This window comes from Camelina sativa, chromosome 7 (assembly GCF_000633955.1).
Source record: "Camelina sativa cultivar DH55 chromosome 7, Cs, whole genome shotgun sequence".
NCBI classification, from domain to species: domain Eukaryota; kingdom Viridiplantae; phylum Streptophyta; class Magnoliopsida; order Brassicales; family Brassicaceae; genus Camelina; species Camelina sativa.
This window is the reverse complement of record NC_025691.1, coordinates 2,986,694-3,000,573: the sequence shown is the minus strand read 5'-3', so window position 1 is coordinate 3,000,573 and position 13,880 is coordinate 2,986,694. Positions and strand designations below refer to the sequence as shown.

Genomic DNA, 13,880 nt, shown 5'->3' with positions numbered 1-13,880 from the left:
TGCAAGACGAATAAAGCTGGAACGAATCTCATCATCAGAAGCGTCACAGCTCAATTCAAGAACTGTGTAGTGATCCTGCAACACCCCCACCCAATTCACCCAAAAACCCGAAACTTTAACAATTTTTAAACAAACAAATCCTCGAATTTGGTTGTTTTACCTTGAAGTTCTCGAAATCGAGATTGAAGAAATCAGAGCCATGACCGTCTCCCCAATCGTAACACCACATCCTCCAATGCGAACAAATCGATTCCGAGCTTCCTCACTTTCACAATTCTCTCCTCTTCTCACTTTTCAGATAAAGAATCAATTTTTTTATTTACTGAAAATTACATTTAGAACCCAAAACTATTTATTTTATTACAATTTAGGACATTCAGCATCTTCCAGAAACCTTTCTTCCCAATAAGTAAGAAACGGTTGAGATAACACACAGTGATGGCTTCGTCTCTGAGGATCACTAGAGGAGTATCATCGGCGTTAATCGGATCTCGACGGCGTTTCCCGTTCGTCGGTGCGTTTTGCGTGCTTTCAACTCTCTCTATCTCTTCTCTTTCTTCGTCTTCCTTCAGATCGGGTTGTGCACAGTCCTTCTCTGTTGTTCCTCTCTTTAGGTTAGAGCCTTTTCGAGGAAATGTCGATTTGTTTTTTTTGTTAAAGTTCGTAAATTTTTTTTTTTTTTTTTTTTTGTCGTTGACCTGGTGAAATTGGAAATTGTAGGTCTAGCAGTAAGGCTTCTTCTCTATCGATTAAAATGGAGGAGAGCAGCAAAAATGTGCCCAGCATTGTTGTTTATGTCACTGTTCCTAACAGAGAAGCAGGTTTGCTTTTGGTGTTTTCTTTTTTTTTAGTTTCTCGATTGATCGACATGTCACAATGTTTGTTACATTGGCAGGGAAGAAGTTGGCTAACAGTATAGTCCAAGAAAAGCTTGCAGCCTGTGTGAACATTGTGCCTGGTACTTTCCTTTCTCTTGTGTTAGCCTCTTATTAAGCCTTTGTTTCCAGTATGAACAGAACTTCAGTTTGTTGAGTAAACAAAATGCTTTTGTTTTCAGCTCTTACTTCTTTGTTTGCTGGCATGTTCTGTGATTTTGAATACTACTAGTTCAGTCACTAGAAGATGTTTTACGTTTGTTTGATTGGATGCAGGCATTGAATCGGTGTACGAGTGGGAGGGGAAGGTAAGTAGGGATATCAATACATATCTTTCTTCAGAATATATTTTTTTTATCTCAATCTTTGTCTCGAGGACTATCCTTGTCTTAATAGTTGAACATTGCACATAATCAATTCTTTTGGCTTCAGGTTCGGAGTGATTCCGAGGAGCTATTGATAATCAAAACAAGGCAATCCCTTCTAGAGTCTCTAACCGAGCACGTCAATGCAAACCATGAATACGAGTAAGTAAACCTTGTTCTATGACATGTTTCGCATTTCAAAAACATGAGTAATGCGAATGCTTGCCTTGTCCTTAGTAATCACACAAACTAAGTTAATAAATATGGTTTTACTTGCTTCCTTAGTGTGCCAGAAGTAATTGCATTGCCAATCACTGGTGGAAGCGACAAGTATCTAGAATGGTTGAAAAACAGTACAAGGAACTGAGATCTCCATGTCTCGTAGCTGTCCAGCGGTCAATGGCTTTGTAGTACTGGTTTCTTTTACATTTCAACAACCTCTGTATTAAAAAAAGAAAACGTGTCAAGTGTAATACTGGACCAGTTCGTCAAATGACATTTGCTTAAAAGATTTCAACTCAAGTTCTATAAATTACATCTTTTATTGTATCAGCAGCAACTCACAACTCAATAGATGTTGTATTTCAGAAATTGACTTTGTTTTTTTTTTACAGACATCATTAGTAAAACCAACTGTAACATGTTACGTTGCTTTTAAGTTACAGAATCAGTAACTGGAAGCTGAGACAGTTGCGTCTCCTGAGCCTTGGTCTTCTCCTCGGATTTAATCTGTCCATAGAAGTAAGAGACGGATCCCCAGAGGGAGAGAGCCAAAGCAACACCTTTCCCCGCCTGAAACTTCTCCTGGAAGCAAATGACAGCCAAGACCACCGTCACCGGAAGCAGAGCACTAACCATAATTCCAGAGACCAGAGACGATACACAGAAGATCAACCCAATAGCTCCCACGAAAAACGCTTGCCAGATCACGGCCGTGAACACAACCACCACATAGTACAAAGACTCTCCAAGCTTAAAGTCTCTTGCCTCTCTTGCCTCTCTTGCTATCACCTGCCAATTTAAAACATTTTCCCATTTAGGTATCAATCAAGAAATTCAAAGATCCCAGATCTTCATTATATAAAACATCTTCCTTTTTAGGGTTCCATAAACAGATACCTCCGCCGTCGTCGCCTTGAAGAACAAGAAAAAGTCTCAAAGAACCCAATTCATGATTCTCAAAACCCTACTTTGTTCATCTCAAAGATGATAGGAAAAAAACAAGAAGCATATTTCTTACCTTGAAATCACCAGAAGCTAGCATCCCCACGAGGCAGAAGCAAGTAGCAACAAAGCACAAGACCATCTGGAACTCGAGCACGAGCGTATACGTGACTCGTTGACGAGATTTCTTGTAAGCAAGCTCCACGAGGGGCAATATAAACGCGTAGAGAAGAGCTGCACCAGCGGTCATGAGGAACCCAACAACGTACTCCTTGTGTGTCTCGTTCGCAAGCTTGTCACTATCAGAGTTAAAGGCAAGGACTACGGCACCAACAGTGAGCAAAACGATGGCGTTTATAGTGAAAGGTGTGAACTTTTGCTTCACCATGAAAAAGGCAAAGAGAGCAGTGAAGCCTAACTGCGCGGAAATGATCAGAGACGCAGTTGAAACAGGGATATAAGCTAGTCCGTAAGAGTAGAGGTAATTGTCAAAGCCCATGAGCAGACCAACGACGACAGAGGCGATGAAGAGAGGAGGTTTCATGAGGAAAAGTGAAGTCTTTTCTTGTTCTTCAAGGCGACGACGGCTAAGGAAGGAAAAGAGAAGAGGGAAGAGGATAAGAGGACAACCTACAGTTTGGAGGAAGCTAGAAAACCAGATCCTTTCGCCACCGTTGTGGAAGTAGAGACGCAACATTAGAGGGCCTCCACAGCTTCCAATTGCTAGGAATATACAGTTTATGATCACACGAACGCTCTTCATCTTCATCACCATTTTCTTCTTCCTCAGCCAATTTGTATGTGCTTGTCCTTGTCTAGTATTGGTGTGTCTGGTATCCCATCAAAGACTGAATGAGTTTGTTGTTGACTTCAGGTGGAAACGTATGGTAAAGCTTATATACACACTAGTAGTAGTGGGCGCCTGGGCGGACCAAGGTTGGCCATTATTTTCCATTATTTTTTGTATACTCGTTCTTTTCGTCACCACGATAGTGATGACCTTTTCTCCTAAACTTTTTTTTGTCTCCCTATAAATTCACCTTCTAAATCAATGTAGAAACTTAGAAGTTTTAGAAATTTTTCTTTGTTGACAATTCATTCCGAATATAAAACAGTACACGCTTTTCTTTTGTGTAATAATATTTTGTAATCTACAAAATTCAAAAAAAATGTTTAAAGTAGTGTGTGTTAATGAGCAAACCATATAGTAATTGATATTGATATTGAAAAGTCAATCAAGAGAAATTAGACCGATTAATTTGTTTTATGTTTTCTGTCAAAAACTCTACTTTTTCTACCTTTTATAGTATAGATTTAAGAGTCATGTGACACTATCCGCTACTTGTTTTTATTATATATTTACTTAATAATATATTTTATTATATTTTAAATAAATCATAGATCAATTCTCATAGATAACATAAAAATTAGTTTTTTTTTCCTAAATTTAGCACATTATCTATTAAGCTCCAAAAACAGCACTATACATCAAAATTAAGCTATAAATACTAAACCCATAACCCAACTTAAAAGATAAATTCTAAAAATAAATTTAAAATGTAATAATTGTGTTAATAATGTTATTTTTAGATGAAGTGTGTGATATAATTGTGGATAAAATTTATTTTAGTAATATTTTTGGATGAAGTGTTTGATATAATCAAAGGTGATATGCTCAAATTAAACCCTAGAGTTACTCTCTCAAATTAAGAGATCATTGTAGTACTTAAGGGTCAAATTCCACAAGGACTCAAGATTACACAATAAATTATAGAGTTTTATGATTACACTAAACAAGTTGATTTAAATAAAGAAAAGCAATGCAAAATATTAAATAAAAGCTGTGAAAATTCAAGGATCAAAAAGCTAGGTCTAGGGAATTTCTCAAGAAATTATGAAATACTAAATCAATCAATAAATTAGGATCAAGCAGTTAAAAATCAGATCTAAAACTCTAAACACTTTTGTAAAATAAATCAGTTTCACTGCAAATATTATCTAAATTTAAAACCAGAAAATCCAAATCTCTTTGTAAAATTCTAGGTTAAAAATCAGCTTTAAAAACAGGTTTAGATAAGTTCACAAAATTACTAAATCAAATCTCTTTGCAAGAAGTAATTTTGCTCATCAAAAAGTTTTATCAGGAAAATCAATTATATTCCCATATCAATTTATTTTCCTAAGTTATTAATTCTAGATGGTCAATCAATGATTAATATGAAGAACAACCTAAGATGAAGATCTAGAAAGATAATGAATCCTAAATAAACAGATCTAATAAATTATAAAATCTCTGTGAAAAACTCTGAACCTAACAAGCAAACTACTCAGACATATTCAATGAAGAACAAAACATAATTCTGAATAATAAGCAATTGAAATTAAAAGAGTAAAGAGAGAGTTTATGAATTCTTCTCTCATTTCAGATCTCTCTCTTCCAAAAGCTCTCAAAATCTCACAGGATTGCTGGAAAATATAACTTAAGGGTTTCTAGAACCTAAAAATATTATATATATATATATATATCCTAAAACACGTCAAGGACTTGTGTTGCAATTATGGAAGACTTCAGGCAAAATTTGTAAAACTTCCAATTATGAAGACTTGAGTCGGATTGTCTTGGTGTCGACCGATGCTCCTTTGGTGTCGGTCGACGCTGGTCACATGATCAGACTCCAAATTGATTTCTTCCGGTTAAATGCTCCAAAATGATCCAAATCGCTCCATTTCGCTCCTTCAGTGCCAAAATCCTAGAAAACATGTTAAGACTCTAAAACATCCTAGAAAACAAATCAAAGGACTCAAAAAGCACAGTTATATTATGGTTAAAAACCACAAAAACCATGATATATCAACTCCCCCAGACTTAGCCTTTGCTTGCCCTCAAGCAAAACATAAGTTTGGACATGTGAAAGAGGTTTAAAAACTGGGAACTCACTCAACTGCATGATGATTCTTATTCGCACTCTTCATTTACCTAACTCAAGAACTTACTTCTTATACTTAACCATGATAAGGTGAATTCCTTACTCAAATCTTACTCAAATCTCACAATCCTTTGGAATCTCTGAAATCTCCATTGTCATCTCATTAGTCAATACTAAAGCACAAATAAGGTGAATTCTTACCAAAGGAATATCGATCAATGGCATATGGACTCTCTTCAGGCCAAGACATTCTTCATACATCTCCTTTCCTCTCCTTTTTCTCACTTGTAAGGGGTTGATTTTTTTCAAACATTTTTTTTTTTTTCTGAATCAAAGGTGTAAGCGAATACCGGGGTCATCGGTAATTTACCTACCCCTCGCTTCCAAGCTTTGTGTGATCATTTGACTCAAGAGTAAAATAATGAGGTCACAGGTAATTTACCTACTCCTCTAAACTGATCAAAATCATCTCATCTTTTGTTCTCCTCTCTTCTTTTATTTTCTGATCTTTTTTTTTTGAAGTACTGAAGAGAAGAGAGAGGGGAGACATACTTTGAAAAATTGCACAGTCTTGTATGGCNAGTGCCAAAATCCTAGAAAACATGTTAAGACTCTAAAACATCCTAGAAAACAAATCAAAGGACTCAAAAAGCACAGTTATATTATGGTTAAAAACCACAAAAACCATGATATATCAACTCCCCCAGACTTAGCCTTTGCTTGCCCTCAAGCAAAACATAAGTTTGGACATGTGAAAGAGGTTTAAAAACTGGGAACTCACTCAACTGCATGATGATTCTTATTCGCACTCTTCATTTACCTAACTCAAGAACTTACTTCTTATACTTAACCATGATAAGGTGAATTCCTTACTCAAATCTTACTCAAATCTCACAATCCTTTGGAATCTCTGAAATCTCCATTGTCATCTCATTAGTCAATACTAAAGCACAAATAAGGTGAATTCTTACCAAAGGAATATCGATCAATGGCATATGGACTCTCTTCAGGCCAAGACATTCTTCATACATCTCCTTTCCTCTCCTTTTTCTCACTTGTAAGGGGTTGATTTTTTTCAAACATTTTTTTTTTTTTCTGAATCAAAGGTGTAAGCGAATACCGGGGTCATCGGTAATTTACCTACCCCTCGCTTCCAAGCTTTGTGTGATCATTTGACTCAAGAGTAGAATNCTCTCTTGCTATCACCTGCCAATTTAAAACATTTTCCCATTTAGGTATCAATCAAGAAATTCAAAGATCCCAGATCTTCATTATATAAAACATCTTCCTTTTTAGGGTTCCATAAACAGATACCTCCGCCGTCGTCGCCTTGAAGAACAAGAAAAAGTCTCAAAGAACCCAATTCATGATTCTCAAAACCCTACTTTGTTCATCTCAAAGATGATAGGAAAAAAACAAGAAGCATATTTCTTACCTTGAAATCACCAGAAGCTAGCATCCCCACGAGGCAGAAGCAAGTAGCAACAAAGCACAAGACCATCTGGAACTCGAGCACGAGCGTATACGTGACTCGTTGACGAGATTTCTTGTAAGCAAGCTCCACGAGGGGCAATATAAACGCGTAGAGAAGAGCTGCACCAGCGGTCATGAGGAACCCAACAACGTACTCCTTGTGTGTCTCGTTCGCAAGCTTGTCACTATCAGAGTTAAAGGCAAGGACTACGGCACCAACAGTGAGCAAAACGATGGCGTTTATAGTGAAAGGTGTGAACTTTTGCTTCACCATGAAAAAGGCAAAGAGAGCAGTGAAGCCTAACTGCGCGGAAATGATCAGAGACGCAGTTGAAACAGGGATATAAGCTAGTCCGTAAGAGTAGAGGTAATTGTCAAAGCCCATGAGCAGACCAACGACGACAGAGGCGATGAAGAGAGGAGGTTTCATGAGGAAAAGTGAAGTCTTTTCTTGTTCTTCAAGGCGACGACGGCTAAGGAAGGAAAAGAGAAGAGGGAAGAGGATAAGAGGACAACCTACAGTTTGGAGGAAGCTAGAAAACCAGATCCTTTCGCCACCGTTGTGGAAGTAGAGACGCAACATTAGAGGGCCTCCACAGCTTCCAATTGCTAGGAATATACAGTTTATGATCACACGAACGCTCTTCATCTTCATCACCATTTTCTTCTTCCTCAGCCAATTTGTATGTGCTTGTCCTTGTCTAGTATTGGTGTGTCTGGTATCCCATCAAAGACTGAATGAGTTTGTTGTTGACTTCAGGTGGAAACGTATGGTAAAGCTTATATACACACTAGTAGTAGTGGGCGCCTGGGCGGACCAAGGTTGGCCATTATTTTCCATTATTTTTTGTATACTCGTTCTTTTCGTCACCACGATAGTGATGACCTTTTCTCCTAAACTTTTTTTTGTCTCCCTATAAATTCACCTTCTAAATCAATGTAGAAACTTAGAAGTTTTAGAAATTTTTCTTTGTTGACAATTCATTCCGAATATAAAACAGTACACGCTTTTCTTTTGTGTAATAATATTTTGTAATCTACAAAATTCAAAAAAAATGTTTAAAGTAGTGTGTGTTAATGAGCAAACCATATAGTAATTGATATTGATATTGAAAAGTCAATCAAGAGAAATTAGACCGATTAATTTGTTTTATGTTTTCTGTCAAAAACTCTACTTTTTCTACCTTTTATAGTATAGATTTAAGAGTCATGTGACACTATCCGCTACTTGTTTTTATTATATATTTACTTAATAATATATTTTATTATATTTTAAATAAATCATAGATCAATTCTCATAGATAACATAAAAATTAGTTTTTTTTTCCTAAATTTAGCACATTATCTATTAAGCTCCAAAAACAGCACTATACATCAAAATTAAGCTATAAATACTAAACCCATAACCCAACTTAAAAGATAAATTCTAAAAATAAATTTAAAATGTAATAATTGTGTTAATAATGTTATTTTTAGATGAAGTGTGTGATATAATTGTGGATAAAATTTATTTTAGTAATATTTTTGGATGAAGTGTTTGATATAATCAAAGGTGATATGCTCAAATTAAACCCTAGAGTTACTCTCTCAAATTAAGAGATCATTGTAGTACTTAAGGGTCAAATTCCACAAGGACTCAAGATTACACAATAAATTATAGAGTTTTATGATTACACTAAACAAGTTGATTTAAATAAAGAAAAGCAATGCAAAATATTAAATAAAAGCTGTGAAAATTCAAGGATCAAAAAGCTAGGTCTAGGGAATTTCTCAAGAAATTATGAAATACTAAATCAATCAATAAATTAGGATCAAGCAGTTAAAAATCAGATCTAAAACTCTAAACACTTTTGTAAAATAAATCAGTTTCACTGCAAATATTATCTAAATTTAAAACCAGAAAATCCAAATCTCTTTGTAAAATTCTAGGTTAAAAATCAGCTTTAAAAACAGGTTTAGATAAGTTCACAAAATTACTAAATCAAATCTCTTTGCAAGAAGTAATTTTGCTCATCAAAAAGTTTTATCAGGAAAATCAATTATATTCCCATATCAATTTATTTTCCTAAGTTATTAATTCTAGATGGTCAATCAATGATTAATATGAAGAACAACCTAAGATGAAGATCTAGAAAGATAATGAATCCTAAATAAACAGATCTAATAAATTATAAAATCTCTGTGAAAAACTCTGAACCTAACAAGCAAACTACTCAGACATATTCAATGAAGAACAAAACATAATTCTGAATAATAAGCAATTGAAATTAAAAGAGTAAAGAGAGAGTTTATGAATTCTTCTCTCATTTCAGATCTCTCTCTTCCAAAAGCTCTCAAAATCTCACAGGATTGCTGGAAAATATAACTTAAGGGTTTCTAGAACCTAAAAATATTATATATATATATATATATCCTAAAACACGTCAAGGACTTGTGTTGCAATTATGGAAGACTTCAGGCAAAATTTGTAAAACTTCCAATTATGAAGACTTGAGTCGGATTGTCTTGGTGTCGACCGATGCTCCTTTGGTGTCGGTCGACGCTGGTCACATGATCAGACTCCAAATTGATTTCTTCCGGTTAAATGCTCCAAAATGATCCAAATCGCTCCATTTCGCTCCTTCAGTGCCAAAATCCTAGAAAACATGTTAAGACTCTAAAACATCCTAGAAAACAAATCAAAGGACTCAAAAAGCACAGTTATATTATGGTTAAAAACCACAAAAACCATGATATATCAACTCCCCCAGACTTAGCCTTTGCTTGCCCTCAAGCAAAACATAAGTTTGGACATGTGAAAGAGGTTTAAAAACTGGGAACTCACTCAACTGCATGATGATTCTTATTCGCACTCTTCATTTACCTAACTCAAGAACTTACTTCTTATACTTAACCATGATAAGGTGAATTCCTTACTCAAATCTTACTCAAATCTCACAATCCTTTGGAATCTCTGAAATCTCCATTGTCATCTCATTAGTCAATACTAAAGCACAAATAAGGTGAATTCTTACCAAAGGAATATCGATCAATGGCATATGGACTCTCTTCAGGCCAAGACATTCTTCATACATCTCCTTTCCTCTCCTTTTTCTCACTTGTAAGGGGTTGATTTTTTTCAAACATTTTTTTTTTTTTCTGAATCAAAGGTGTAAGCGAATACCGGGGTCATCGGTAATTTACCTACCCCTCGCTTCCAAGCTTTGTGTGATCATTTGACTCAAGAGTAAAATAATGAGGTCACAGGTAATTTACCTACTCCTCTAAACTGATCAAAATCATCTCATCTTTTGTTCTCCTCTCTTCTTTTATTTTCTGATCTTTTTTTTTTGAAGTACTGAAGAGAAGAGAGAGGGGAGACATACTTTGAAAAATTGCACAGTCTTGTATGGCCCGAAGAAGAAGTCTAGTCCACTGATTTCCAACTCCCTAGGCAAGAGAATTAATTCCAATTAAAATCCTGATAAAAGTTGAGACAACGTTAGATCAATCAGATATCCATTGAATAAGGGCTTTCGGGATTGTTGATAAGGATCATAGTCTTTCTAAGCTTCAGTTCTGAGATCAAGCATAAACAAGTAATCATTAGAGTGTTAGCCAAATAAGAGAAATCATTAGTCAAGATCATAATTCCCAAAGACAAAAAGGAAAATTTTGACAAAATTTGACTCAAACTTTATGGTTTTGACTAACACAACTGAAACTCAANGTAAGGGGTTGATTTTTTTCAAACATTTTTTTTTTTTTCTGAATCAAAGGTGTAAGCGAATACCGGGGTCATCGGTAATTTACCTACCCCTCGCTTCCAAGCTTTGTGTGATCATTTGACTCAAGAGTAAAATAATGAGGTCACAGGTAATTTACCTACTCCTCTAAACTGATCAAAATCATCTCATCTTTTGTTCTCCTCTCTTCTTTTATTTTCTGATCTTTTTTTTTTGAAGTACTGAAGAGAAGAGAGAGGGGAGACATACTTTGAAAAATTGCACAGTCTTGTATGGCCCGAAGAAGAAGTCTAGTCCACTGATTTCCAACTCCCTAGGCAAGAGAATTAATTCCAATTAAAATCCTGATAAAAGTTGAGACAACGTTAGATCAATCAGATATCCATTGAATAAGGGCTTTCGGGATTGTTGATAAGGATCATAGTCTTTCTAAGCTTCAGTTCTGAGATCAAGCATAAACAAGTAATCATTAGAGTGTTAGCCAAATAAGAGAAATCATTAGTCAAGATCATAATTCCCAAAGACAAAAAGGAAAATTTTGACAAAATTTGACTCAAACTTTATGGTTTTGACTAACACAACTGAAACTCAAAAACAAAAACGTAGTTAGTAGATAACCTCCCCCAGACTTAAACAACATTTTCCACAGTGTTATCAAGTAAGAGAAAAGCTAAAAGAAACAAAAACGTATGGAAATTGTAATGAAAAGATGAACTGATTCTCGGGTTACCCAGCGGTGTCGACCAACACCATTTCAACGTCGATCGACACTCATCATGAATGGTGGTTTTTTTGGCTGTAACTCCTTGTTAGTTGTGTTGATGTGTTGTTGGATCAATCCTTGGATGATTATTCTGTTAAGAAACACTCAAACACAAGTTGAAAACAACATGATAGATAGATAGTTCATAATTTCAAACAAATTTCAAACAAAAACTGATTCAATGCAAAAAGAAAAATGTCTCAAAAGGAAAAGAAAAACCTAGAAGTGGGTTGTCTCCCACTAAGTGCTTGTTTTCAGTCATTAGCTTGACTGTGTTGAAGCTTAGGTGTCCGGCGGATCAGAATGTGGCAGTGAATGCTTCTGAGAATAATGCCTCATCATCCAAGGTGGTGTATAAGCTTTAGGTGCATGAGGTCTGCCAAGGATGTGAGGAACAAGACCAAGGCGGGATTTAGGGACGAGATTGCTTCTTTTATGTCCTGCAAAATCATCAACAGAAGAAACAAGAGCTCTACGATAATCTCATGACTTGGTCAACTGCAAAACAGTTTTTGTATCTTTGAAGGTCTTATTGATGATAGGAGGGGGTTTGGGTGCAGAAGATGTGTACCTTGGCCTTACTTGTGGACTCTGGAGTGTGGAGTGGTAAGTTGTCTGTTTAGGAACAGGTTTATGACTTGGAGCATCATTTTTGGACAAGTGTGGGTTCGGTCGCGGAGGGGTGTTGATCGATACTAATGGAGCGTCGATCGATGCTAAACCTGTTGCTCGTGTAGTAGAAACTTTTTCAACTGAAAAAGTCTGTCCATAAATAGTAGGAGCCCTCCTCAGTTTATGCATCTCAAAGTTAATACTCAAACCTTCCACATTCAGTGTTATGTGTCCCTTCTGCACATCTATGATGGCACCAGCTGTAGCCAAGAAAGATCTTCCTAAGATGAGAGGGTCTTTAGGCTCTTTATCATACTTCAGCACCACAAAGTCAGTGGGAATCATGAAGTTTCAACCTTAATTGGAATATCCTCTAAAACAACTTCAGGGATTCTTCGAGATCGATCAGCTAGGATAAGAGATAATCTAGTTGGCTTGAATTCTGTCATCCCAAGTTTCACAGCAACAGAATGTGGCATCAAGTTGATACTAGAACCTAGATCACAAAGTGAGTGAGCAAACCGTTCTCTAGAGATAGTGCAATCAAGTACAAAGCTCCCAAGATCTGGTAATTTCTCTGCAGTCCTACACTGAATCATTGCACTCACTTTCTTAGAGACAACCACCTCTTGCTTCTTCTCTTTCTTTTTCTGTAGAGGCTGGTTCAAAAGAATCAGACTGACATCCTTGGTAAGCAGTGCTCCTTCTTCAGGGCTCAAACCATTCGACATCATTCTCTTCACATACCGCTTAAGTCCAGGAGAAAACTTGACTGCATCAACTAAAGGTATCTCAATCATTACCTTATCCATCAATTTCTTGCATCTAGCTTCCTCAAGCTCCTGCTTGGACCTTCTTGGCTTTGGAAAAGGAACCTTAGGCTTGTACACCCTCTCAACAGCTGCTGGAACCGGAGATATTGAAACTTCCACATCTGTCTGAGATGAGTGTCGACCGACACCAAGTTGGTGTCGATCGACACCATCATCTGGAGTCGACAGATTTGTCAATTTCTCTTCTGTTTCTGCAGAAACAATTGCACCAGCATCTTCATCTCTTACCGATATGGTATTGCAAGCAAGCTTGGGGTTTGATTCAGTTCTTCCAGGAAGAAAACCATCTTGCCTCTTCACAGACCCAGCAGTCTGCGCAACCTGATTCTCCATCTTCTTAACATGAATATTCAATGCATCAATTCTCCCAGTAAGCTCATTGTAGACATTATCAATCTTCCCATTGAATGTCACTGTTAACTGTTCTTGACCCTGAAGAATCTGATCAAGCATGGCCTCTATTCTACTCTCAGAGGAAGTCTGTGGAGGCGGAGACTGATAGGATGAGTTCCCATAGGTTCTTGTGAAGTTGCTCCCTTGTTGCTGCTTCTGGTAGTCATGTTTGGGAGTATACCCTGAAGAGTTCCCACTGTAAGGCTTGTTGCTTTGTTGATTACCGAATCTCTGCCATTGATACCCAGCTCCATAAACATAGTTGACATTCTCCTTTGTATTCTCTGGCTCTGGCTCAAATGTCTCAACCTCAGCAGCAAATTGGACTGACTTCTTACCCACTAGAAGATTGTGCACCGAATCCAGCTTGGCATTAACAGAAGCTAGCTGGTTTACATCAAATCCTCCATGTAATCTCTTTCTTTCAGCATCGGCTCTTTTAGTACTATTGTTGGAGGCCAAATTCTCAATCAAAGCTTCAACATCTTCAGGATATCTTGTCTTAAAATTTCCATGGCTTACAGCATCCAAAGCTAACTGATACTCCCAATCACACCCTCTGAAGAAAATATTCAGCAATTGAACTCTTGAGAAACCATGGTGTGGAAAATCCCTCTGATAAGCGTTGAATCTCACCCAAGCTGCCTTGAAAGCTTCATTTGGTCTTTGCTTGAAGGAGGACAGCTTGACTCTCAACTCATCAGACATAGCATCATCATAAAAGTAATTAATGAAAGCAACCTTAATTTG

At 36.6% G+C, this 13,880-nt stretch overlaps 4 protein-coding genes across 5 annotated transcripts in view; 1 reads left to right on the top strand and 3 right to left on the bottom strand.

Moving 5' to 3' along the window:
• Positions 1-321, bottom strand: part of LOC104700068 (chaperone protein DnaJ-like) — a 1,757-nt gene extending 1,436 nt beyond the window's left edge. Inside the window, exons 1-2 of one of the 2 annotated variants that reach the window (XM_010415516.1) lie at positions 161-321; positions 1-75 (exon numbers count right to left, since the gene is read on the bottom strand). In XM_010415516.1, the coding sequence (XP_010413818.1) occupies positions 1-75; positions 161-229 (144 nt within the window). In that variant the 5' untranslated portion in view covers positions 230-321. The remainder of the gene's footprint in view (positions 76-160) is intronic. The other variant, XM_010415517.2, reaches the window with a different exon arrangement.
• Positions 417-1,789, top strand: LOC104700069 (protein CutA, chloroplastic-like). Its single transcript, XM_010415518.1, has 6 exons — positions 417-614; positions 721-821; positions 896-958; positions 1,152-1,183; positions 1,308-1,402; positions 1,526-1,789. Exons 1-6 carry the CDS (start codon positions 439-441, stop codon positions 1,605-1,607), a joined length of 549 nt encoding a protein of 182 aa, XP_010413820.1. The 5' UTR covers positions 417-438; the 3' UTR covers positions 1,608-1,789.
• LOC104700070 (purine permease 2) lies at positions 1,711-3,330 on the bottom strand. The gene is made up of 2 exons (XM_010415519.1): positions 2,481-3,330; positions 1,711-2,251 (listed from the first exon to the last, which is right to left on the bottom strand). The coding sequence occupies exons 1-2, from the start codon at positions 3,177-3,179 to the stop codon at positions 1,895-1,897; spliced, it is 1,056 nt and encodes a 351-aa protein (XP_010413821.1). The 5' UTR covers positions 3,180-3,330; the 3' UTR covers positions 1,711-1,894.
• LOC104704223 (purine permease 2-like) lies at positions 6,533-7,616 on the bottom strand. The gene has a single exon (XM_019227358.1). It carries the CDS (start codon positions 7,463-7,465, stop codon positions 6,722-6,724), a length of 744 nt encoding a protein of 247 aa, XP_019082903.1. The 5' UTR covers positions 7,466-7,616; the 3' UTR covers positions 6,533-6,721.